Here is a 23,820-nt window from a genome sequence, read left to right as displayed (position 1 = left end):
AAAAAGAGGTCTTCCTAAAAGCCAGTTCTTTGCCTCAAACGGGGGCACAGGGCACAGAGGAATAGTCAACAGAGATGAAAGGCAAATTCATGGAGAGAGGCTATTCTCTACCGTGGAGGAGGCACATAAAGCTGCCTTATCCAAACCAAGGGACGCACTCCTAAAGAAAAAGGACTCAAAAAATTTAATGTTTTTTGGCGATTTTTAAGACTGTGTATTCACCCCAGAGCCACATGATCAAACCAGTTATTTTGAAACACTGGCACATATTAAAGACTGATCCAGAACTGACCTAAATATTCAAAGATCCACCTTGATTCACTCACAGAAAAGGCAGAAACTTGAAACACGCTTTAGTACATTGAGACTTCTCTTACGGCAGAAACATACCAACCACACAAACTCCCATTACCACTCTTCCTAATGGCAATTATAGATGTGGAAGTGCCATAAGACCACCAACAATTTCCATTTCTGTTACTCTTCTACCGGAAAGAAATTTCCCATTAGGAGCGTTATTACATATGCGTCAATCCATGTAGTTTACCTGTTGAAAACTCAAAACCCACATAAGTGAGCACAAAAACACAATAAGACACCAATAAACTGACTCTTCTGTTGCTGTTCATTTTAATCATCGGCTTAAATATAACTTGTCTTCCCTTCTGTGAGATCAAACACGTGTCTGCTCCGCCGAGGGGAGGTGACCATGAGCGTGCGTTAAAACGACGCAAAGCCTATTGGATTTTTACTTAACAGACTCTTAGCCCAAAAGGCTTAAATGATAAATAATTTTTTATAAAATGTGTAAATATGATGTCAAAAGAGTGTTGTTATGAAGAGCATTTGCCCTCCCTCTGAGCTGTGAGGGAGGTTCATGTAAACTCTTAGAGCAGGGGTCTCAAACTCAAATTATCTGAGGGCCGCAGGAGGCAGAGTCTGGGTGAAGCTGGGCCACATCAGGTATCCCACAAAAAAGCTTTATTAAAATCTTTTCAAATGTCATCGTTGTTTTCAACATACATGTGGAAATATGCCAATTGGATATCCATAAAATCCAATATGGATTTTATGGATACACATCATTAATTGTGGAATCTTTTGTCATGGGAATACACAGCACGAGTGATACATGTGTTTGGCATTTACCAATTTGGCAGAACCTTCTACACGCAACATGTTAATGCCACAGTAAAATTAAACTTTCAATTGGCCTCCGGGCCGTGAGTTTGAGACTTCTGTCTTAGAGGCATCACTTATTTTGCTAAAAAAAATGTCAGAATTTATGGAATACACATATTACCTTTTTATTATGTTAATAATGTTTATATTTTTCTAGTAATCGTCCATGTGTTTTAAGTCTGAGGTCTAATTGTGATTGGTTGATTACTTGTAATTGTGCAGTCCCTTAACTTTTAATTTTTTTAAGGGGCTGTCCTCAGACTTGAGGAAGGTCAGAGAGACCAAAATGCTGTGTTAATAAAAGTGAACCAAGAGTGAGACAGTGTGCAGAAGTCTTCTTAAACTTTCAGTTAGTCACTCTCACCTTTTTGTTGAAAATCAAACTCCTAAACAGGACCTTGAACGCTCAGATTGACCACAGGCTCCTGAATGTTTAAATCATTTTTGGATTTCTTCTTCAGTTTTTTTTAGACAATCTTTAAACTTTTTGATAGTGTTTGCTAATGTGTGCATGGTGTCACCATGGTAACTGCTGAACATTCCACTATAGACATACATGTTAGCGTGATGTCACTTGAAAGTATCAATTTAATATTTAAATGACTCCACAGACTGAAATATTGTTTACCTACAAATAATCAATAGTCTTTACTACAGATGTATTTGTTTTATTATGTTAGACTCATCGTTTTAATGGAAGCATTAGCATTAGCATTTAGACACACAGCGGTAAACACAGAGGTAACTCCTAACCCCCAAACCCCCAAACCCCTTAACCCTAACCCCTTAATCCTTAAAGCTCCACTGTGGAACATTTCATCACATTAGAACAGGGTTAGAGAGAAGAAAGGTCCTCTGATTCTGCTCCTGTCTGCAGAGCTTTGTATAGAAGCGCAAATGATACATTTTATTTTTGGTTCAGTCCTGGTTTAGTCCTGGTTTAGTCCTGGTTTAGTCCTGGTTTAGACCTGGTTTAGGCCTGGTTTAGTCCTGGTTTAGACCTGGTTTAGTCCTGGTTTAGTCCTGGTTCAGACCTGGTTTCTCTCTGTTGTTCCAGGACAGTTTCGGTGCGGGTTTGAAGACCCCGCCCTCTGCCTCTGCTCTCAGGATCGCTCGGATCAGTTTGATTGGACGAGACACAGTGCCGCATCACGTGACTCCAAGTACACGCCTAACACGGGCCCGAGCGCTGATCATCGTGGCGACAAGAGCGGGCACTACCTGTACATCGAGACATCCCGCCCCCGCGTCCCTGGAGACAAGGCTCGTCTCTTCACGCCCACCTTCAACTCCGCCCCGAACTCACCTGTGCACGCAAACCCCGCCTCCAACTCTCCTGGCTCCACCTCCAACGTCCCCGGCCCCACCTACTGCTTCTCCTTCTACTACCACATGTACGGCAAGCACATCGGTAAGAACCACTACCACACAAGCAGAATCCAATGGCTTTAGACTGGGTTTAGACTGGGGTTAGTTCTGGTTCAGACCTGGTTTATTCGTGGTTCAGACCTGGTTTAGTCCTGGTTTAATCCTGGTTTAATCCTGGTTTAGTCCTGGTTTAGTCCTGGTTTAGTCCTGGTTTAGTCCTGGTTTAGTCCAGACCTGTTCTAGTCTTGGTTTACTCTTGGTCCAAACATGGTTTAGTCCAGGTTTAGTTCTGGTTCAGTCCTTGTTTAGTCCTGGTTTAGTCCTGGCTCACACCTTGTTTCTCTTTTATACACTTTAGGCTCTCTAAACGTGTTCCTGCGTCAGAAGACATCAGATTCTCAGGTGTGGAGTCTCAGTGGTAACCAGGGAGACCGCTGGAGACAGGCCCGAGTCAGCATCCAACCCAGCTCCGCCTTCCAGGTGAGACCACACCTCAGAGGGATGCACACAGAGGGACTAACCACGCCCACACAGAGGGACTAACCACGCCCACACAGAGGGACTAACCACGCCCACACAGAGGGACTAACCACACCCACACAGAGGGACTAACCACACCCACACAGAGGGACTAACCACACCCACACTGAGGGACTAACCACACCCACACAGAGGGACTAACCACACCCACACAGAGGGACTAACCACACCCACACAGAGGGACTAACCACACCCACACAGATGGACTAACCACACCCACACAGAGGGACTAACCACACCCACACAGAGGGACTAACCACACCCAGAGTAATGAGCCTCACATATTTCGCAGAATGCTTTAATATTGTTCCATTTTTACGGGTCAGATCTGATCAGTGGCAGATCTTGGCTTCTACCATTTTTCTTTCTGCTGGCTCTGACCTTGAGTTTAATGTTGTAAATCTTAAAGTTTATAAGCACCAGTCTGAATGTTGTTTTTGTTATGTGACTTTTTACACCGTTTCAATGTCATCACTGTTTTTTGTTTTTTTTTTTTCAGAAAAAGTAATTCTCCCTCTCTCCTGTTTACCTGTATGTCTCTCTTTCCCTCTCTCTCTTTCCCTCTCTCTCTCCCTGTGGGCTCTCTCCTTCTCTCTCTTTCTTTCTCTCTTTCCTCTCTCTTTCTGTCTTCCTCTCTCTCCCGCTGTCTCGTTCTACCTCTTTTCCTCTGTCTCTCTCTTTATCTTTCCCCCACTGTCTCTCTCTCCCTCTTTCCTTCTCTCTCTCTCTCAGATGGTTGTGGAGGGCGTGCGAGGAGCGGGGATAGAGGGCGATATTGCCATCGATGACATTTCAATAGAAGAAGGAGAGTGTAAAGACCCACCCCCCAAAAGTGAGTTTAGACCTGCTATAGTCCTGGTGTAGTCCTGGTTCAGTCCTGGTTTAGTCCTGGTTTTGTCCTGGTGTAGTCCTGGTGTAGTACTGGTTCAGTCCTGGTGTAGTCCTGGTTTAGTCCTGGTGTAGTCCTGGTTTAGTCCAGGTTTAGTCCTGGTTTAGACCCTCCTGGTTTAGCCCTTAAATGGAGACAAAAGTGAACTCTTAATCTGTTTTGAGTTTTCCTATTTAAATGTTTTGTCTCTGTTACAGATCTGAGGTCCTTGGCTCCGCCCCCTCCGCTCCATATATGGACGCTGAGCCTGTCCCTAACTCTGGCTCTGATTGGTCAAGAGAGGTGACCCCAGTCCATCTCTGTCCACTTTCACACCAACATCCAATCACATCCTTCAGCCCGCACCTAGACCCGCCCCCTTGCACACAGAGCCAATCACAGCCTTGGATCTCTCTAAACCTTGCCCCCAAATCGACCAAAGAGAAAGGAGACCAGGCGGCGTCACGTTTTAGCCATGCCCCCTCCGTGCCTCATCTGTCAATCACACACAGAGACACTTCTATATCTTCAGATCAAAGTTTGACTTTTTCACTGTTTATTTTGAGAAAGATTCAATTTGATGCAACCAATCACAAACAGGAACTTTGTCCTAAGTACAGTTACTATAGCTACATGCTCAGTGTGAAAAATGTCACGAATCAGGCAATGACAACACGCCCCTCCTCCTTTTGGGCGTGTCCATGTGGTGATTGACAAATGATTCTTTGAGGGGGTGTGGCAGAAATGGGACACGCCTCTGAACTGGAACAAAACAAATTTGTGATGTTGTATTTTTGTAAACGCCTCCACAGGACACGTGCAGTAATGCAGTGTCACAGCACAAAGAGATTCACTTTAAAAAGATGAAAAACACAAATGTTTACTGCCTATTTTTATATAATGGACGACAGATATTTATACAAATAAAATTGTATTCAAAATAGACATAAAAACATGATTCTGTCCCTTTAGAGCCTCCAATGGTGCTATGTATCAGTTTAAATGTTTCTTTTGAATTTTACTTTCATTTACAAATCTGTACTGTTTTGTTTAAACCTGAACAGTTCTGTTTAAACCTGTGGAGCTCCACAGCAATGTCAGCAATAGTAACTACAGACTTTTATCATTTCAAAGCTACACTATGTAATTTTTCTCTGGGAGGGTCTTTGCCTTGAATGTTCCTCAGTATGGGATTAAACACATATCTTGGATATATTCAAGCCTTAACGCTATTACATCTGCAATTATGCAAAATCTATATTTTTTTTGTGTCTTTCTCCTGTGTTCTAACGCTGTTCTCTCATCAAAAACATGAAAAGGTTTTAGATTCATCCATGCATGTTTGAGTAATCTAGGGATCTCTCCCAGGCCCTACTTAAGCCCTCCTTATAATTAGTAGTACAAACCTGTACAAGGCTCCGCCCACAAGCCTATATCACCCATGCCCCCACACAACAATTGTGATAATGCTCTGAAGGGGGAGTGAGTTAGCATAGAGAGCAAAGGGAGACTCAGCGTGTCAAAAACGAAAGTGAAACTTATAAAACATGTTAATATGTATGTGTTACAGTACAGTACCCCCTCTTTAATACCCCATAGAAGTAAGTACCCCCTCTTTAAATGACATGCATTCTTATTGTGAACGGGAGTCCTCTCTCAACAAATCTGACCTGTAACTTCGCCTGGTAGTGCACCTATTCTCATCTCCATAGAGATACAGAAGTTTAATGCCATACTGTGGAACATTTCAGAGAAACAATAACACTCACCCTAGAGACTCTGAGAAGCAGAAAAGTTCCAAAGTGCAGCTTTAAAGTTCAGGTTTGAGACTCACTGCCGACGACTGTACAAATGAGTTAGACACCACTCAAATCAAACGGATTTTCAAAATAATCTAAATGTACTTTTTGGAGTTTGGAGCCACAGGGTAAATGCAGGTTTGAGGCTGTGTTTTTGTCGGACTCTAGAGGCCAGAGGGGGTACTACTGTTTTGTTCCAGTTCAAACCAAGCACATGAAATTAAACGAATGTCCCGACCCTCATATCTACAGTACTGTACAGACTTTTATTCTGAAAAGCTCTGAGGAGGAAGTGCCTTTATCCAGACTTGGACCAGTCTCGGACTTGAACCAGAACCCAGAACTCGACCTAGGACTCGACTCAGGACTTGACCCAGGACTCGACCCAGGACTCGACCCAGGACTAGACCCAGGACTAGACCTGGTTTTGGTCCAGATAGACTTTTTATGCATAAACTGTGGATCTCTGAAGACTCTGGAGACAAACTGAAGCCATCGAAATGAAAAACTTTTTGAACTTTTCGATTTTAACAAAAACAAAAAATGCAATGAGGGAAGGAGCAGATTTTCACAATAAAACTCCTTCCTGTCGGACTCCAGGAAGTCTTTTCATTTCAAAATAAGAGATTTATGTGTCTCCTGTCCTCTCCTCGTCTCTTGTCCTTATCTGCTTATCTCCTTTCCTCGTCTCCTTTTCTCCTCATTTCCTTCTGTTCTTTTCTGTTTTATTTTGAAAGCTTGTTGGGTTCTTAGTTTGAAAAATCTGAGATTTAGAAGATTTAATAATTTGAAGATCTGAAACTGTGATGAAAATGAAGCCATAAAAATCTATTTAAATAAGTGTTTTTGAGAATCGGATTTTGACTTTGCACAGTTGGATAGACTTCCCACTCCCCAGACACCTCCTCCAGGTTTTCATAAAGATGTATTTATTTGGGTCACACACATTTCTATTGATTACATTGTACTTTACCATGAAAAATCCAAAGTGTAAATTCACACAAGTTGAACCTGATCATTTCTATCAGTGACCACTAGGGCTGTAGTCGACTATATAAATTCTCATCTGATTAAAGACATGTGCTGCCAATCAATTGGTCGACTAAAAGGGGGGCGTGGCTAAGGCTCTCAAGGCTATTCTGTATCTAGAGACTCCTGTTGGTCTGTCTGGAGAGCCTGTCCTGGTTAATTTCTCATCATTCTCTATACACAAGTTTGTTCCTGACCAAAATAGTTTGCATTTTGTGTCTGATCCAACTTTGCAAAGCCCCGCCCCCTCCAATTTACCCCAAAAGTTCAAATTGTTTCATATCTGTGTCTCTAAGGCTGTGTTCACACTTTTTGAACCCAGATGAGTACTGATCTAAACCTGGTTTAGTCCCAGGTTTAGTCCTGGTTTTGATGTGAGCGGTGTGTGAATGCAGCAAAATTTTCAAATTTTCAAATTTCTCTTTCTGTGGCACAAATATTAAAATCCTTTTATAAATTTTAAAATTCCAAAATGATGTTGTTTTTTAACCCTCTGTTCTATTCTCCTCTGTTCTGTTTTCCTCTCTTCTGTTATTTTCCGTTCTCTTCTGTTCTGTTTTTCTCTCTTCTGTTCTGTGTTCGCTTGTTTCTGACTCTTTAGAGAATTATAACCCACTTTAGATGTTCCATAAACAGATATTTTTGTAATGAAATAGTTGGCATTATATTCTGAGCCACTCTGATCAAACTCCCTCATTATGAACATTACACTTTCAATTTAAATCATATTAAACGTAATAAAGATCTGAAAACATGTGTGATTTATGTTTGTGTGGGCACAGCGCCACCTGCAGGTCACAAGAAGAGCTGCATCATGTTTCTGCAGGAGAATACATTGATACATCATTCTGAGGGTGTTCTACACGTATGTCTATGTCTGAATGTTCAGCAGGTACCATGTAGACACAATGCAAAAAATGTTGAAGTGATTTAAAGAGCAACCCAAGTGTTCATGGTCCTGTTTAGGAGTTTGATTTTCAACAAAAAGGTGACAATGACTAACTGAAAAACTGCTGGCTAATGCTAGCTAGCTTGTGTGTTGTGTGTGTTGTTGTCACCTGTTGTAGTTCAGCCAAGTCAGATTGTGTTGAAATATAGCTAAGATTAAAGGCTAACAGACAGAGCAGTGCCTACAGTTAGCATCATGCCCTCAGAGAATGTTGATGACATTAGCTGCAAGTACATTCTAAACATGTGAATATAAGTGTGCTGTTCTGGGTTAGGGTCTGGTCTACACATGTCTCCTCTTTTGTGATTACTGACAGTGAAGATCAGACTTTGAGGCCGCTTCACTCCTCGGTGAGGGTTCTCGTGAGGCCGCTTCACTCCTCGGTGAGGGTTCTCGTGAGGCCGCTTCACTCCTCAGTGAGGGTTCTCGTGAGGCCGCTTCACTCCTCGGTGAGGGTTCTCGTGAGGCTGCTTCACTCCTCAGTGAGGGTTCTCGTGAGGCTGCTTCACTCCTCAGAGTTCTCTTGCTCTACACAAACTGCTCTGGACAGAAATGTTTTTATTTTGAGATTTTATTTTTGCTTTGACATGAATCACACAAGTCACATGACCAGAAACACCACAAACACACACAGAGGTTTTAGGTAATCCTCAGGAACATGGAGGGACTCTGGGTTCTCTTAAGGTACTCTGTAGCTACTTTGAGATCAGGGCTTGATGTTTTCTACTTTGGAATTATATGGGTTTCTAAAGAAAACAAAGACTTTTTGCATACATATTGTGACAGAATATAAGTTCACACCTGTGGCAGTGAGGGCGCTCTGTGGTCCAAGTGCGACCTTTACCAAAGCCACTTTAACTTTCTTTAGTTTTATTTTCTGTATTCAGAACACAGAAGCACAACTGCAGAATTCTGAGTTTAAAAAGTACATTTTTGCATCAAACTGAAACAATCCAAACGGAGGTGAGACAAAAAGATTTTCAGCCAAAATGACAGTCAGAGCTCTGGGGCGACATCCAGCCCTGATCAGGAGACATGAGGTACTCTTTGAGGTACCCTTTATATCAGGTTATGAGACAGTGTTTTGCCTCATTCATCCAGTGGTTCAAAATAAAGCTGGTTTCAGCAGTGGTCATCTAGATTCTGTTTTATTGATCAAGATGTTTCAGGTCCATCCAGAAACCTTTTTCAAATATGGAACTGGCCTGAAACACTGGGACTTCCATCACCTGAAAATGGTCTCTGGATGGAGCTGAAACGAATCAATAAAAGTCTAGATGACCACTGCAGAAACCATCTCTAAACTTTATTTTAAGTACCCTGCATTTTTCGTATTCTGTTTTTTAGGTACTGTTTACATTGAGCCCAGTGGTTTGACTTTTGATTTTATTTTACTCTTCATATTCAGGCCCTCTTCAGAACGATACTCTCCCTGTGAGTACCTAGCTGTGTGGGACCCTGAGCAGCACAGACTGTTGTGGTCCCAGTTGGCCTTGGTTTAGATCTAGGACTAAGTCTGGACTCAGGATTGTGGCATTGGAGCTGAGGACCACCTTGCCTGTGGTCCCCATAGCGCCCCCCTCAGGCTGCAGATCGGAGAGACTGAAGACTTGGTCAGGGCTGTAGTTAAACAGAACCAGGAACCGAGGACTCTGGTCCCAAGACCTGAGATAGACCAGGACTACGGATGAGTTATAGACCAGCGAGAAGTCCCCGTACAGCAGGGAGCGCTCTTTAGCCCTGAGAGAGGAGAGAGAGGAGAGGAGGAGGGGACAGGGGGAGGGGCGGGGTTCCTGGGAAGGGGGGGTTCATATATTAAATACAATACATTTAATACAAAATGTTCATTTTGTCTGCTTTTTGACATTAGCATCTTGGGTCATTTATAAATCAAATTTGTTCTTCAAACTGTTCTGTTCAGATCTTTAACTCTGTTTAATCGTTTCTTCTCGTTGAGCCTCTGAAGTTGTATTTGGAGTGATTCATGTTTGAGTTTAATCTTTAATTGACTATTTTTAAAACACCATTTTGTCGATCTACCCGTTTACATACAACTGTGACCACTGTGACGTACGCACTTCCTTCTCCAGTTTTATTTTCTTAATCGGTGATAGTTGTAGGATTTGGCAGCGTCACATAGTCATTTTGGTACAAATGGAAAAAAGTATGCTGTTGGTTAAAGGGCACTAGTGTGATGTGCACCTGTCCATAGGGGGCGCTTTGTTGTAATGATGTTTACAGCGTCATCAGCTCTTATTGGGCACCACAGTTTTCTAACGTGGAAGTCAGCGGACTTGTTTCTTTTATGGAGTCATTTTAGAAAAATATTATGATTTAAAATATGTGTAAATTATAACATAATGATCAATGAGTGTCACATTGTGATCACACACAAGCGCAACACACAACAGGGCTGATTTAAAGACAATACAGCACCAAACATGTCAACATCTCCTACTGTTGTGTCTTTAAAAAGAACCCAAGCTGCTTATGTTCAAGACATTATTTCAAAGCAGATACAGTACCTCCTGAGTCTGGTTCTGGTCTTGGGTCACTTTGGGAAACTTTTCTCCCTGAAACACAGAATTTGTTATTACAATGTCTGACCACAGAGGGCAGAAAAGTCTCTAATGTTCTCTAGTATCCTAGTTCAGTCCTAGTTCAGTCCTGGTTTAGTCCTGGTTTAGTCCTGGTTTAGTCCTGGTTCCATCCTGGTTCAGTCCTGGTTCAGTCCTGTTTTAGTCCTGCTTTCGTCCTGGTTCAGTCCTGTTTTTAGTCTCACCAGTGTGGCTCTTATCCCGGCCTGGTCCCTGGTCCGGTCTTCGATCAGGGCGGTCCCAGGAAGAGTCAGGAGTAGCATGAGGTCCATGGGATCACAATCCTGTGGCACAGCGCCCTCTGCTGGCTCCAGGTTCCACAGCAGCTGGGCGGGACTGTAGGCGGAGCTGAGCAGCTGTACAGTCTGAGCGCGCCCCATGGCATCTGTCTTCGAGGACAGGACTGAGGACAGGAGAAGGTCCACCCCCGAGTCCCCGAGGAGGGTACTGACATCACTGGGGGAGGAGAGGGGGGTGGAGCCCAGCAGGAGCCTGAGAGAAAAAGAGGGTGTTATAAAAGCAGATTCCCCATGGATACTGTTGACACTGTTGCCATGGTAACTGTGGGAGCATCACGTGATCGTAAGAACAGTACAACTTGAATAGAAAAAACAGTGCCAGAACATTTACTGCTTAAAGGATTAAAATGGACAGTAGAGAAAGGGCATGTAAAAGAGAGCGCCCCCAGCAGGAGGCAAGGAAACTACACCAAGATGATCAGGTGATGATAGTGGTGCAGTAGGAGGAGGAGTATCTGCAGAGGTAGTATTACTGTATTACTTTTACCTCTTGTGTGGTCTTGGGTCTGATGATAGTGTAGTAGTAGTAGTAGTATGTGACATAGAGGTAGTTGTAGTGTCAGCAGTACAGTAGTAGTATATTTGTACCTCTTATGGGGTCTTGAGTCGGTCCAATTCTGAACTATGGCCCTGATGTCGTTCCACTGAGACGGGACCTGAGCCCAGACCAAGTCCACAGAGTCCAGCTTCACCCCGTCCACCCCGAGCCCCAGCCAGAAGACTAAAGCAGACTGCAAGAACATACAGAGGAATACATATAAGAAAACACAAATATATCTGCAACAGAAGATCACCCCAATAAGGTTTATTTTGATAAAGATTCAGTTCAAATCCTATTGGGCTGTGGTCACAAACACACAAAATATTAATCTCAACCCATGTTTGTCTTCCCTCAACTGTTTGCTCGAGCTTTTAGGAGTTAAATGTGTGTTTCATTTACCTTCAGATAAACACATTTAAAGAATCATACAAACAGACACAGCTCTGACAAAACTGAGGAATGACAGGGGCATCTCAGAGTGAGGAGAGTTTTGATCAGAGGTCAGGGTCAAAGGTCACACTGACCTCGAGGCGCTTGGCAACACTGCTCACACTGCTGTTACTGAACCAGGGACCAGAGGAACCAGAGTAATTAGGAGTCAGATCCAAGACCACCATCAGACCTGAGACAGAGAGATGTAAGGTTAAATATGAGAGACAACCTCTCTATTGTGAGTACCCCTCTTATGTGAATACCTCTCTGGTTTGAGAACCTTTCTGACATGAGTATCTCTCTGATGTGGGTACCTCTCTGTTGTTGGTACCTCTCTGATGTGAGTGCCTCTGATGTGAGTGCCTCTCTAAATGTGAGTGGCTCTCTGATATGAGTACCTCTCTGATTTGAGTACCTCTCTGACATGAGTGCCTCTCTGGTGTGAGTACCTCTGTGGTGTGAGTACCTTTCTGATTTGAGTACCTCTCTGACATGAGTGCCTCTCTGGTGTGAGTACCTCTGTGGTATGAGTACCTTTCTAATTTGAGTACCTCTCTGACATGAGTGCCTCTCTGGTGTGAGTACCTCTGTGGTGTGAGTACCTTTCTGAGTTGAGTACCTTTCTGATGTGAGTGCCTCTCTGGTGTGCGTGCTACTCTAGTGTGAGTACCTCGCTTGTGGGCTGAGTGCACCAGGCTCTTGATCTGGTCGAGGCTGCCGGCGGCTGCAGAGACCTGCTCAAAGCTCAGACTTGTGGGATCATCTTTAGGATCTTCATGGATCGGACCCAAGACCAGAGCCCGGACTTTCATCTGGAGCAGAGAGTCCAGCTGCTGCTCCACCCCTGCACACAGAGTACATCTGATCACCTACCAGTGTGTCAGATGCCCTCCCAACCTCTCAGTGCATCAGATGCCCTACCACCCTCTCAGTGTGTCAGATGCCCTCCCACCCTCTCAGTGCGTCAGATGCCCTCCCACCCTCTCAGTGCGTCAGATGCCCTCCCACCCTCTTTATGGGTTTCATATCATGTTTGTAGAGGTCTAAGCTACAGGGTTAGCAGCTTTTACACAGAATAACACCCAATAGAGACACAGGGAGGGCATCTGACACATAGGGACATTTCAGAGCATGTTTGTTTGCAGATGTTGGAGGTTGTTGGTTGAACCACAAGACTGTATAAAGAAGTGGACTAAGTGAGCATGATGTCACCACAGCGTTCGGCTCCAAAACTCATCAATGCTAGCAGTTATAGCGGCTAATCTGGAGCCCAGTTCCATATTTGGAATTCTGACCACAAGTATCATAAGAACCAAAGAAACAATCTGGAGTAAGACTGTTCAAGGTAACGCCTCTTCCCGCCTGTATCTCTGGTTTAGCAGGGAGCGGGCGCTTAGCAACGCTGTCAATCAAACCTGTTGCTAACGCTAGCGACAGTGACGAGGGAAAGAAGGCGCCTGATTTGTCTGTTATTAATGTTCATATCTTGATTTACAGACACAATAGTGAAATAAAAAATCAGGATCATGTAGAGCAGGTTAAGACAAACATTTTAAGGTCAGAATGATGAGTCTGACAGCAGCAGTTACAGAGAGAGGGGGCACAATTTAATAGACAAAGTGAATTCAAGTGAAATCAATGGAGCTGAATCGCGCCCAGCCTCACTTCCTGTTTGGAACACGGCAGCTAGCAGGTTAGCTATATTCAGAGATATATACACCCTATGGGTTGGACATAAGTCTCACCTTTGATGTCTCCAGACTCACTGAAGTCCTTGAGGCTCCTGATCTGGAAAAGAGGACCTTCGTTCCACCATCTGAGGGCAGGAAGTTCTTTACATGGGGGAGCCTTCAGGATCAGAAGAACAGCTCCAGCGAGCATCCCCAACCAGGCCAACCAGAAGAGAACAAGGAGAGCCCAGCGTGTCCTCACCCATCTGAAACAATGCAAGTAAGTATGCACAGGTACCACTGGTATCAGGTATCAGCACAGATACTAAAAATTTTGATGAATCAGTTCCTAACCCTGAAACATTTTGGTTGATGGTGATAAGGTGATTTTATGGCCGCTGTTGACCCCAAACACATGGTATTATTAAATTTGTGTTTTTTCAGTCGTTACTTTAAATTGTAAATCATGTTTTTGTGTCATATTTAACCAGACGGTGTTTGTGTTTAAAGGGACATGTGTTCAGTATTATGCTCATCTGCACTTTAAAGGCTCTGGGGTTTGGAGACGTGTTTGGACCAAAGTTCTACTCCTGTTTGAGGGACAGCTCACACATCTGACTAAAAACAGTTTAGTTTGTCTAAAGTTCAAACCTTTCTGCACAAAAAGTCAAAAATATGTCTGGGGGCAGAAGTGCTGACTGCGTCCTGTGGTTATGTACTCATCTCTTCCTCTTCCTCTTTTCAAACTCAGACCTTCATCCTCATCATCTTCTTCTGCTGAGTCTGCAGGAGTGTGTGCACATGTCTGCATGTTACACTATACTGAGAGGGACTTGTTTGACAGAAAAGATTGTGTGCCAGAATGTGCTAAAACAAAGCTCAGATTAAACTCTAACAGAGCCTCAGACAGAGCAGTGCTTACAGTTAGCATCACACTCATCATCAACTGAAAAGTATAAATAGGCTAAACATAACTATAACACTACAGTAGGCCCAAACTGTGTCACTGCTCCATTAAAGGCTCCTCTTCTGCCGACAATAGCAATAATTTATTCTTTGGAGCCGTCGTCCACATTCTCTGGGGTATATGCTAACTGAAGGCACTGCTCTGTCTGAGGCACTGTTAGACTGTAATTTGAGCTTTATTTTAACATAATGTGACCACAAAGAACTGATTTAGCTCTTGGCTCTAGTCTCTAATAGAAATGATCAGGTTCAACATTTGTGAATTTATCTTTTGGATATTTAATGGTAAAGTACAAATGTAATCTATAGAACTGAGTATATCTGAGAGTATGACGTCATCACGTTCTGCTACCTGAAAAACACCCACCACCATCACCATCATCACCATCACCACCATCACCACCATCACCATCACCATCACCACCACCATCACCGTCCGTTAAACATCTGCTGCGGAGAAAAAAAGCACGCACAGAACATTTTGTAAATAAATCTCATATAACGCCGTGTCCTCACCCCGGAGTGCCCGCCACCCGCATCAGCTGCTCCTTGTTGAGCCCAGTGAAGTGCCCTGGCTCCGGTTCGTCCTCCGGGATCTTCAGCTTCACGGCCCCGTTACTCTCTGTTCTCAGCGGGGTTGCGGGCCCCTCCATGTCCCGCTGCTCCCCCTCGGTCATCGGCGCCTTCTCCTGCGCCTCCGTGTCTGCCTCCAGGTCCGTCTCGCTCACGTCGGCCTCCGTGGCGTCGGTGTCCGCGGGGCCCGGGGCTGACGCGGGGGTTGCGGCCGGAGCGTCTTTCTGGGCTTCTTTCAGCTCCAGCTCGGCATCCTCATTGCTCATCCTCACGGGGGGCGGTGGATCACGGGTGTACCGGGAATAAGAACGGTTTTCTCACCGGGAAAAAGCGGCAGAGGAGCGAGGTGTCGTGGGTGCTTGATGATGCTCGGTGATGCTCGGGATACGGGAGCGGAGGCTGCGGAGCGTGAGCGACAATGAGACGCTCCTCACTGCGCTCCGTCCGCGTTCCGCGCGCGTCTGTCACGTGGAGCGGAGGAGCTGTGAGCTGTGCTGCCCCCTGCAGCCCCGCGCATGTAACTGTAGTTTACAGTCTGAAGAACTCAGCGCAGAGCAGAAACGACGAGGAAACGAGGCTGTGTCTCACAGAGTGTGTAAGTACTCGAGCACATGCTCTAGAGCAGGGGTGTCACACTCAGTTTTACTGATGTGGCCCTCGGTGAAAATGTTACCCTCAAAGGGCCAAATGTGACTGTCAAATCGTATAAATGTAACTAAATGTAAGCAAATGTAATGTAAAATAAATGCAAGTACTTGTTAACTTGTTAATTAACAATTTCTGTATTTATTACTTATTCAAGTTATAAATAATGCATTTGCATAGAAGACTGTGTAACTGTGTATCTCTTGATACACTGACATTTTAAGACAGTCATATATTTTCATTTACCAGGAAACCAGGACCCAAAACATGAAACCCAGAACCCAACAATATGAAACCCACAATATGAAACTCAGAACACGACACCCAGAACACGAAAACCAGAATCCGGAACACAAAACCTATAACACCACACCCAGAACACAGAACCCAGAGCACGAAACCCAGGACATGAAACCCAGATCTTGTGGTGAGGCAGGTGTGATTTTTCCTTCTCTGACCAGTGATGGAAACATCAAAAGAAAACCAAGATTTAGAAAATGTACTTATTTATTCATATTGTCTTTTTAAATAAAATACAAAACACTTGGCAGTGATAGAGATCCAGTGAATGTGTCAGAAATGTTCAGAGAGAACTAATCCTTTCAAAATAAAACACATTATTCTCAAAAACTCCTTTCAAAATAAACATGTTTCTAAAAAGATATTACAACTTTAAACCAAAAACATCACATGGATTTAACACAAAAATATAACTTCAAACAAAAGTTTCAAAATGAGCACTGCTGTGAGACTCCAGGACCGAGTTAGGTACTCCATGGTCCTGCACACTGGAACCAAACCCGGAACTAAACCTGGACTACACCAGGTCTAAACCAGGTCTTAACCAGGACTGAACTGGCCTCAAACTAGGACCAAGCCAGTGTGAACGCAGCCTTAGACCCAAGCAGGAACTAAACCAGTACAAAAGCCTAATTTTAATACGTTATGAGGAACCACAAATTCATTTTCTAGTTCAAAAGACAAAGCACGGTCTAAACCAGGACAAAACCAGGTTTAAACCCATCGGGTCTAAACAAAGTCCAACCCAAGCATAACCCAGGAATAAACAATGTGTAATCTAGGTCTAAACCTAGTCTAAATCCAATCTAAACCTGGTCTAAACACAGTCTTAACCAGTCTAAACATGTTCTAAACCCGATCTAAACCCGATCTAAATCAGATCTTACTGGAGCCCACAGAACCTCTCGCTCTCCTCCCACAGCCTGCGTGCGGCGTGGGCGTCTTTGGCCACGGGGGCAGGGTCTTGCTCCTCGCAGCAACAGAAGTAGGATCCGCTCAGCCTCTCCAGCCCCTCTTGAAGAGCGCAGTGCAGCGTGGTCTGAGCGCCCTCTTCTGGACTCAGGAAGAACAACCATGACACTGGCTCCACTAAAATCTTCTGCCATAGCGAGATGTTACGCGCCAGCTCTGTACGGATGACGCCTGTAACCAGAGACACACACTGAGGACCAGAATTCAACCAGAACCAAGACAGAGCCAGGACTGAGCCAGGTCTGAACCAGTGTGATTGAGAGGCGTGTGGAGCAATTAGAGGCTTGGATTCTCACCTGGGTGCAGACAGAAGGAGGACACTGAGGTTCCCTGGAGGCGGCGGCTGAGTTCTCGTGTGAAGAGAACGTTACACAGTTTACTGTTGCAGTACGCTTTGAAAAACTGCCACGAATACGAGCCAGTACCAAGGTCTCGGTTCTGCTGTAAGGTCTGAGGAAACAAAGACACATGTGAGAGAGAGCAGACGAGAGAGGAAACAGGACAAGGACACATGTGAAGAGAGAGGAGTCAGGAGAGGAGACGAGAGAGGAAACGAGAGAGGAGACGAGAGAGGAGACAAGAGAGGAGCCAAGGATACATGTGTGGAGAGAGGAGACAAGAAAGGAGCCAAGGTTACATGTGTGGAGAGAGGAGACAAGAAAGGAGCCAAGGATACATGTGTGGAGAGAGGAGACAAGAAAGGAGCCAAGGATACATGTAAGGAGAGAGGAAATTAGACCAGGACACATGTGAGGAAAGAGGAAACAAGGTGACGTCAGGATCGGTGTGCACGGGGGCATGATGTGTGCAGAGCTGGTGTGACGTGTGCAGAGGGGACGTGAAGTGTGCAGAGGGAAAGTGAAGTGTGCAGAAGGAGAGTGTGATACTGAAATAAGTTCTAGACTGAAATTGGAAAAACTAACACAAGTCTGAAAAGTGGACCGACCCGTTTCTGTTCCTCAAACGTTTGTCTTCAAGGATCTCTGACTAATTACAGCTCAGCCCTCAAATATTACTGAAACTACTGTGGAGAAATACTTTACATAACAACACAGGTCAGATCAACCAGATAAGACAGTATTGCACTGGTCAGAAGGTTCGAAGCACTTTAAAAGGAACCACTCACCCATTCACACACACATTCACACACCAGTGTACACAAACACTGGGGGCGAGGTGGGTTAAGTGTTTTGCCCAGGACACAACAACGGTTTTCATCTGTGAGAGCTGGAATCACACTGCCAACCTGTGGGACAATGGATCTGACCACTCAACCATTGATGTTTATGTTGCGAAACAATGGCTCCATTGTATCTGTAAGATGCTATAGTACCAGATCATCCAAACACAGCACTCCGCTCATACTACTGCTGGTTCTAGGGTGTCTAAAAGCAGAGTAGGAGGGAGAGCTTTCACTTGCCCATGTTAAAGAGGCCCCCACAGTTTACATTTAAGACGAGCCGGTGGCGCAGAGCCGGCGGCGCAGAGCCGGCGGCGCAGAGCCGGCGGCGCAGAGCCGGCGGCGCAGAGCAGACAGGAGAAGACAGGAGAAGACAGGAGAAGACAGGAGAAGACAGGAGAAGACAGGAGAAGACCTGGAAGTCAATGCCACCCCAGCGGTGGGCCATGGAGGACACAGTGATGACTCGAGCGTTGGAGCTCTGTTTGAGTTTGTCCAGGAGGAGGTTCGTCAGGAGGAAGTGGCCCAGATGATTCACCCCAAACTGAAGCCCGAAGCCTTCCTCTGTGCGGCCGTCTCCAACCAGACCTGAGAGAGAAGAAAGAATCAGAACCGGGACTGAACCAGCAGTAAGCCAGGACTAAGTCAGGTCTAAAACAAGGGACTAAACAAGGTGTAAACCAGGACAAAACCAAGAAAAAAACAGGACTAAACCAGGACTAAACCAGGTCTGGGTTACCTGCATTGTTGATGAGGATGTCAATATGGGGTTCAGTCTTCAGGAGGTTCTCAGCAAAGTTTCTGACTGACTTGAGACTGGCTAAGTCCAGGTGTCTGTAAACCAGGTCCGAGTTTCCAGTTTCCTGCATCACATTCAGGGAGAGGTAATTTAAAAGGTCGTCTCTGATCTGTGGTATAATGTTGTTTCCTCATCATAAACAGACCTGGAGTTGTGTTTTGTTTCATTCACACATATTTAACACACAAACCCTATATATTAGGCCTATATATTTCTTCTTTCCAACTGAAAACACTCTGTTCCACCTTGTGATGTCATCATGTGGTAATACAGGAAGTGCTCAACTGTGTTTTTAAACTCCATACACCTTCACTAGAATCATTTAGATAATTTCAGCTCTGAAACTGCCAATCTCTACAGAACTAAGTATAAAAGGAGCTGTTGACTGAAAATTACCACTTCATGACATCACAAGGTGGAATAGAGCATTTTGAGCTTTGAGTAATCTCTTATTATTAGTCTGTCTACATCTGTCTACATCTTCAAACGTGTGAATGAAACAAAACACAACTCCAGGTACGTTTGAGGAGGTAACAGCAGTATAACATGGCTTTAAAGATCTGTATGCTCTTTTCATTCTGTTTGATGCTAAATATCGCTGTTGTGTCCTTGGGCAAGACATTGAATGTGCCATGTGTGTGAATGTGAAGCTAGACAGAGTACGCCTACTCTGTCTAGCTGCACATTCACAATGTTTTATGATTTAAAATGTCCACTGTGCCTGCAGGGTTCATTTTGTTATAGCTTTTGTCAATGTCATTTCTACTCACTAAAAAAGTAAAATTTGTACTAAATAAAAAATATATATTTTATTTGAATAATAAAAACTAAACCTAAATAAATAAAAAATGAGGAGACAAAATTCAGGATTTAAAACCAGAGCATAAACAAATACACGAGCACGTCTGTACATCAAGTAATCACACACAAGTAGTTTAAATCAGTCCTATTCTTAAAACAGTTCTGTTCAGATCTTTAACCACATTCTCCTTGTTTCTTCTCATTGAGCCTCTGAAGTTGTATCTGTATCTGAGCATCACGCTCACTGTGATGTACACACCCACTGTGACTTCCACGCCCACTGTGACTTACATGCCCACTGTGACTTACATGCTCACTGTAACGTGTGAACTTCTTTCTCCAGTTTTATTTTCTGAAAAATTTATTTTTTTCTCGTAGGAGTCACGTAGTTATTTTGGTACAAATAAAAAAAAGGGCTGCTCACTAGTGTGATGTGCAGCTATCCATAGGGGGCGCGACAGGATTCGGCATTTTGTTGAGATGATATTTATGGCGACGTCAGCTCCCGTTGGGATGTAGAAGTCAGCGTACTTGTTTCTTTTATTAAGTAATTTTAAATGATTATTGTGATTTCAAATGTGCCAATTATAACATAATGATTCACAAGTGTCAGAGATTATGACTGTAGAGCAGGGGTGGGCAAACTTTTTGACACACGGGCCACAATGGGTTCTAAATTTTGACAGAGGGGCTGGACCAGGATATATATGTGGATATATTACATTAGACAGTTGGCCTGTAACATGTAGCAAAGCATGAATATGCAGGGCTCATTGTACAAATTGTTTTCCAAATGCATCAATTAAATTAATAATTCATTTATCAAATTTCAGTTAAATAAACACAATAGAAAAACTTTGAACAAGGTTTATCCTCACCTATTTTAATATAATTTGGTCACGCTTGACGGGTCGAATTAATAAGCCCAAAGGGCCCTGTGTGGCCCCCAGCCATAGGGCAATAGGGCTGATTTCTAAAGAAGACAGGAACTTAAATGTATTATTTGGCTAAATCTTTACTCCATAGTCCTTAGAATGTTTGTATGTAACAGTACATGTGTATGTAAGTCACAGTGAAGGTGTTTGTATGTAACAGTACAGGTGAGTGTATGTGACAGCACAGGTGAGTGTATGTGACAGCACAGGTGAGTGTATGTGACAGTACAGGTGAGTGTATGTGACAGTACAGGTGAGTGTATGTGACAGTACAGGTGAGTGTATGTGACAGTACAGGTGAGTGTATGTGACAGTACAGGTGAGTGTATGTGACAGTACAGGTGAGTGTATGTGACAGTACAGGTGAGTGTATGTGACAGTACAGGTGAGTGTATGTGACAGTACAGGTGAGTGTATGTGACAGTACAGGTGAGTGTATGTGACAGTACTGGTGTAAATATGTAACAGTGCAGCTGTTTATATTTAAAAGTACTAGTTTATGTATGCAACAACCTAGGTTTATGTATGCAACAGGTGTTTGTACGTCACAGTGCAGGTGTTTGTACGTCTCAGGGCAGGTGTATGTATGTCACAGTGAAGGTGTTTGTACGTCACAGTGCAGGTGTTTGTACGTCACAGTGCAGGTGTTTGTACGTCACAGTGCAGGTGTTTGTACGTCACAGTGCAGGTGTGACGAGTTAAACAGGAACAAGCTCCATCCATTTAACATACAGACGTTATGAGACAATAGAAATAAAACCACTCCTCCTAAGTGTATTTATACAGAGACAATGCTGAACTTTGTGCCAGTTTTTGATTCATGTGGATAGGCCCAGGAATTACAGAACTATTAACCATAAACCTGGGCTAAACCAAGTCTAAACCAGGACTAAACCAGGTCTGTTTCAAGTGGACATGCCGACTGATTACAGAGTAATGAGCCATAAACCAGGTCACATCCATGTCGGGTCTCGTGCTCTGACCTGTTGGATCTCCAAAATGGCCGCCTCCGCCGTGCGCTGGTTCCGACAGCCCATAATGATCCGCGCTCCTCTTCGGGCCAAGTTCAGAGCTGTGGCTTTGCCAATTCCGCTGTTTCCTCCTGAAATGCAAACACCTGTCACAAACTGCTCCCGTCTACTCCTATCTGCTACTGCCTGCTCCCATCTGCGCCTGTCTGCCCCTATCTGCGCCTGTCTGCCCCCAGCTGCGCCTGTCTGCCCCTATCTGCGCCTGTCTGCCCCTATCTGCGCCTGTCTGCGTCTGTCTGCGCCTGTCTGCGTCTGTCTGCACCTGTCTGCACCTCCATCAGGGGTATTTTACACATTTAACCAGAAATCCAACAGATGTGAGAGGAATTTTCAAAGAGGAGATGCTGCAGGTGAATGAAATAATTGTTTGTCATCATTTCATGTTTGCAAAAAGATTTCAGAATTGTACAGTACAATTGTACATTTACATAACATACATTTAAATATGAAGAGAGCCCCATTTAAATTTAAAATTTAGGGTAATTTTAACTAGACACTACTGAAGGAATACGTAAAGGTCCTCCTATATTACACAGAATGGACTCTTGTGAGCTTTAAGCCATGTTAGAATGTTCATTATTATAACTTTATTACTAGTCTGTCTTCACCTCCAAAGCTCAAAATGCTCTGTTCCACCTTTTGATGTCATGTAGTGGTAGTTTTCAAGTTGACAGGTCCTTTTAACTTTAGTTCAGTAAAGATGGAAAATTACAGGTGAAGGTGTATGGAGTTTAAAAACACATTAGAGCACTTTCTGTATTACCACATGACATCACAAGGTGAAAGTGTCATCGTTAACATAAAGGGCCCAGATTTAAATAAGATTTAAATTTGCTTACGTTTTACTCTTAGTCCTTAGAATTATACATTGTACTATTTCTATCATTATAAAAATGACCCATCTAGACCACAGTTATTGCAAAGGAATGCCACCACAAGGCGAGCGCACAGACACAGGTCATATTCTGGGTTCACATGTGTTTTCTAATCTGAATTGTGCTGTGGGGTTACAGTTGCATGTACCATGTATGATGGCAAAGTTACACTTATAGCAGATAAGAGAAGAAAATGAAGGCGGTCTGGGTCAGAAAACTACATAAGACATTTAGACAGTGTTAATACAGCGTTCTAGCTTGCCTTATGACGGCTGTCCAGTATGACCTGATATCAAGAGTGATTGTTATTCTCTCATTAGTTATTCTGGTATTCCCCTGCAAACCAGAGGAGACCCACAGACACAGGAAGAACATACAAACACAGACAGACCACACTTGCTCTGTCACAGATAATCAGATCCAATCTCTTACCGGTGATGACCACAGTTTTCTTGGCCATGGGCATGTTTCCACGGCAACGCGAACGTTTGAACAGTGTTTTGTTCAAGAGCACGTAGATGCCGGTGACTACAATGAACAGGAGCAAAAACTGAAGCATGGCTCAGGTGAGGTTTGTGCCCAGGTGAGGTCTCTACAGGTGAGAGGTCAGATGAGGGCCGTCTACAGGTGAGGTCAGTCTGTGTCCAGGTGAGAGTTCAGGTATGCTGTGGACCTGAGAAGACAGAGACAGCTTTTATCACCTGTGCAGCTCGCCTAGATGAGTCAGAGCCAGTCTAACCTGCTCCACCTGAAAGCGCCCGACGTCAGAGTGAGACACTGGCACAGAGCATTCACATGTCTAATCTATGGAATGTTTCGTTTCTGCTGAGGTTTAGACAGGTATAGACCAAGACTAAGATAAAGAACACGCACACCAGTATGCCACCTTTTTATATCCCTCGAGGTGCCACTGACACAAAACATGGCCTAAATGACATAGACTGCAAAAGAAATGTGAACAAGAATTAAGCAAAGCCTTTGAAATGACAGGAGCTGAAGTACTGCCCATGCGGACAACACATTTTGGGTTGTCTAAGCCACAATACAAATCTTTTTTCTCTACAAAGTCCTGGTGTCCACATATGTGGTCATTATACTCCAGAAGTGACAGAAGAGTATAACACATTAAAGTTTAGATTCAAGATGGACTTTGTTAAAGGCACATGTCTTCCTGCACCTGTTAGCAGCACTTCAAATGAGCCACATTATCCCAAGAGGCACAATTGTTGTTTCCCATTTTGTTGGTACTCAGGAAAAATGTTGCCGTGTTCAGGCACTTAATGATTTTTGCAAATCATTATTCAAATGTGACTTTATTGTTTCTATCAAAATGATTAAAACATAGAACGAATGTCCTCATATGTGGATTTCATTTTTCTCAAAGTAAAAAGATAATTCTTTGTTTTTACACTCATCAGGTCCCAATCAGCCAAAATAACAACAAAAATAATAATAATAGAGCATGCCAT

At 43.8% G+C, this 23,820-nt stretch overlaps 3 protein-coding genes across 3 annotated transcripts in view; 1 reads left to right on the top strand and 2 right to left on the bottom strand.

The window, feature by feature from the left end:
- The window catches only part of mdga2a (MAM domain containing glycosylphosphatidylinositol anchor 2a), a 31,297-nt gene extending 26,898 nt beyond the window's left edge, over window positions 1-4,399 (top strand). Inside the window, exons 15-18 of the mRNA XM_055230939.1 lie at window positions 2,240-2,593; window positions 2,909-3,030; window positions 3,823-3,922; window positions 4,177-4,399. Coding sequence (XP_055086914.1) covers window positions 2,240-2,593; window positions 2,909-3,030; window positions 3,823-3,922; window positions 4,177-4,265 — 665 coding nt within the window. The 3' untranslated portion in view covers window positions 4,266-4,399. The remainder of the gene's footprint in view (window positions 1-2,239; window positions 2,594-2,908; window positions 3,031-3,822; window positions 3,923-4,176) is intronic.
- A 3,901-nt stretch (window positions 4,400-8,300) lies between these two features.
- LOC117390134 (4F2 cell-surface antigen heavy chain-like) lies at window positions 8,301-15,267 on the bottom strand. Its single transcript, XM_055231371.1, has 8 exons — window positions 14,757-15,267; window positions 13,350-13,540; window positions 12,275-12,448; window positions 11,697-11,794; window positions 11,220-11,362; window positions 10,518-10,824; window positions 10,261-10,308; window positions 8,301-9,528 (listed from the first exon to the last, which is right to left on the bottom strand). Exons 1-8 carry the CDS (start codon window positions 15,077-15,079, stop codon window positions 9,178-9,180), a joined length of 1,635 nt encoding a protein of 544 aa, XP_055087346.1. The 5' UTR covers window positions 15,080-15,267; the 3' UTR covers window positions 8,301-9,177.
- A 314-nt stretch (window positions 15,268-15,581) lies between these two features.
- Window positions 15,582-23,021, bottom strand: LOC117390607 (dehydrogenase/reductase SDR family member 13-like). Its single transcript, XM_033988371.2, has 6 exons — window positions 22,784-23,021; window positions 21,429-21,547; window positions 18,650-18,773; window positions 18,326-18,498; window positions 17,027-17,180; window positions 15,582-16,901 (listed from the first exon to the last, which is right to left on the bottom strand). The coding sequence occupies exons 1-6, from the start codon at window positions 22,908-22,910 to the stop codon at window positions 16,642-16,644; spliced, it is 957 nt and encodes a 318-aa protein (XP_033844262.1). The 5' UTR covers window positions 22,911-23,021; the 3' UTR covers window positions 15,582-16,641.
- Between the last annotated feature and the right edge of the window lie 799 nt (window positions 23,022-23,820).

The sequence above is a fragment of the Periophthalmus magnuspinnatus genome, chromosome 22 (assembly GCF_009829125.3).
Source record: "Periophthalmus magnuspinnatus isolate fPerMag1 chromosome 22, fPerMag1.2.pri, whole genome shotgun sequence".
In the NCBI taxonomy this organism is placed as follows: Eukaryota; Metazoa; Chordata; class Actinopteri; order Gobiiformes; family Gobiidae; genus Periophthalmus; species Periophthalmus magnuspinnatus.
This window is presented reverse-complemented; position numbering and strand designations above follow the sequence as displayed.

What these genes read in the sequence shown, in the direction of transcription:
- LOC117390134 (XM_055231371.1), bottom strand. Translation starts at nt 15,079, where the DNA reads ATGAGCAATGAGGATGCCGAGCTGGAGCTGAAAGAAGCCCAGAAAGAC. An exon ending in CGGGTGGCGGGCACTCCGGG is followed by an intron (nt 13,541 to 14,756) that starts GTGAGGACACGG and finishes GCATTGTTTCAG; the next exon opens with ATGGGTGAGGACACGCTGGG. An exon ending in TGAGTCTGGAGACATCAAAG is followed by an intron (nt 12,449 to 13,349) that starts GTGAGACTTATG and finishes CTCTGTGTGCAG; the next exon opens with GGGTGGAGCAGCAGCTGGAC.
- LOC117390607 (XM_033988371.2), bottom strand. Translation starts at nt 22,910, where the DNA reads ATGCTTCAGTTTTTGCTCCTGTTCATTGTAGTCACCGGCATCTACGTG. An exon ending in CCATTTTGGAGATCCAACAG is followed by an intron (nt 18,774 to 21,428) that starts GTCAGAGCACGA and finishes AATGTGATGCAG; the next exon opens with GAAACTGGAAACTCGGACCT. An exon ending in GGGGTGGCATTGACTTCCAG is followed by an intron (nt 17,181 to 18,325) that starts GTCTTCTCCTGT and finishes TTGTTTCCTCAG; the next exon opens with ACCTTACAGCAGAACCGAGA.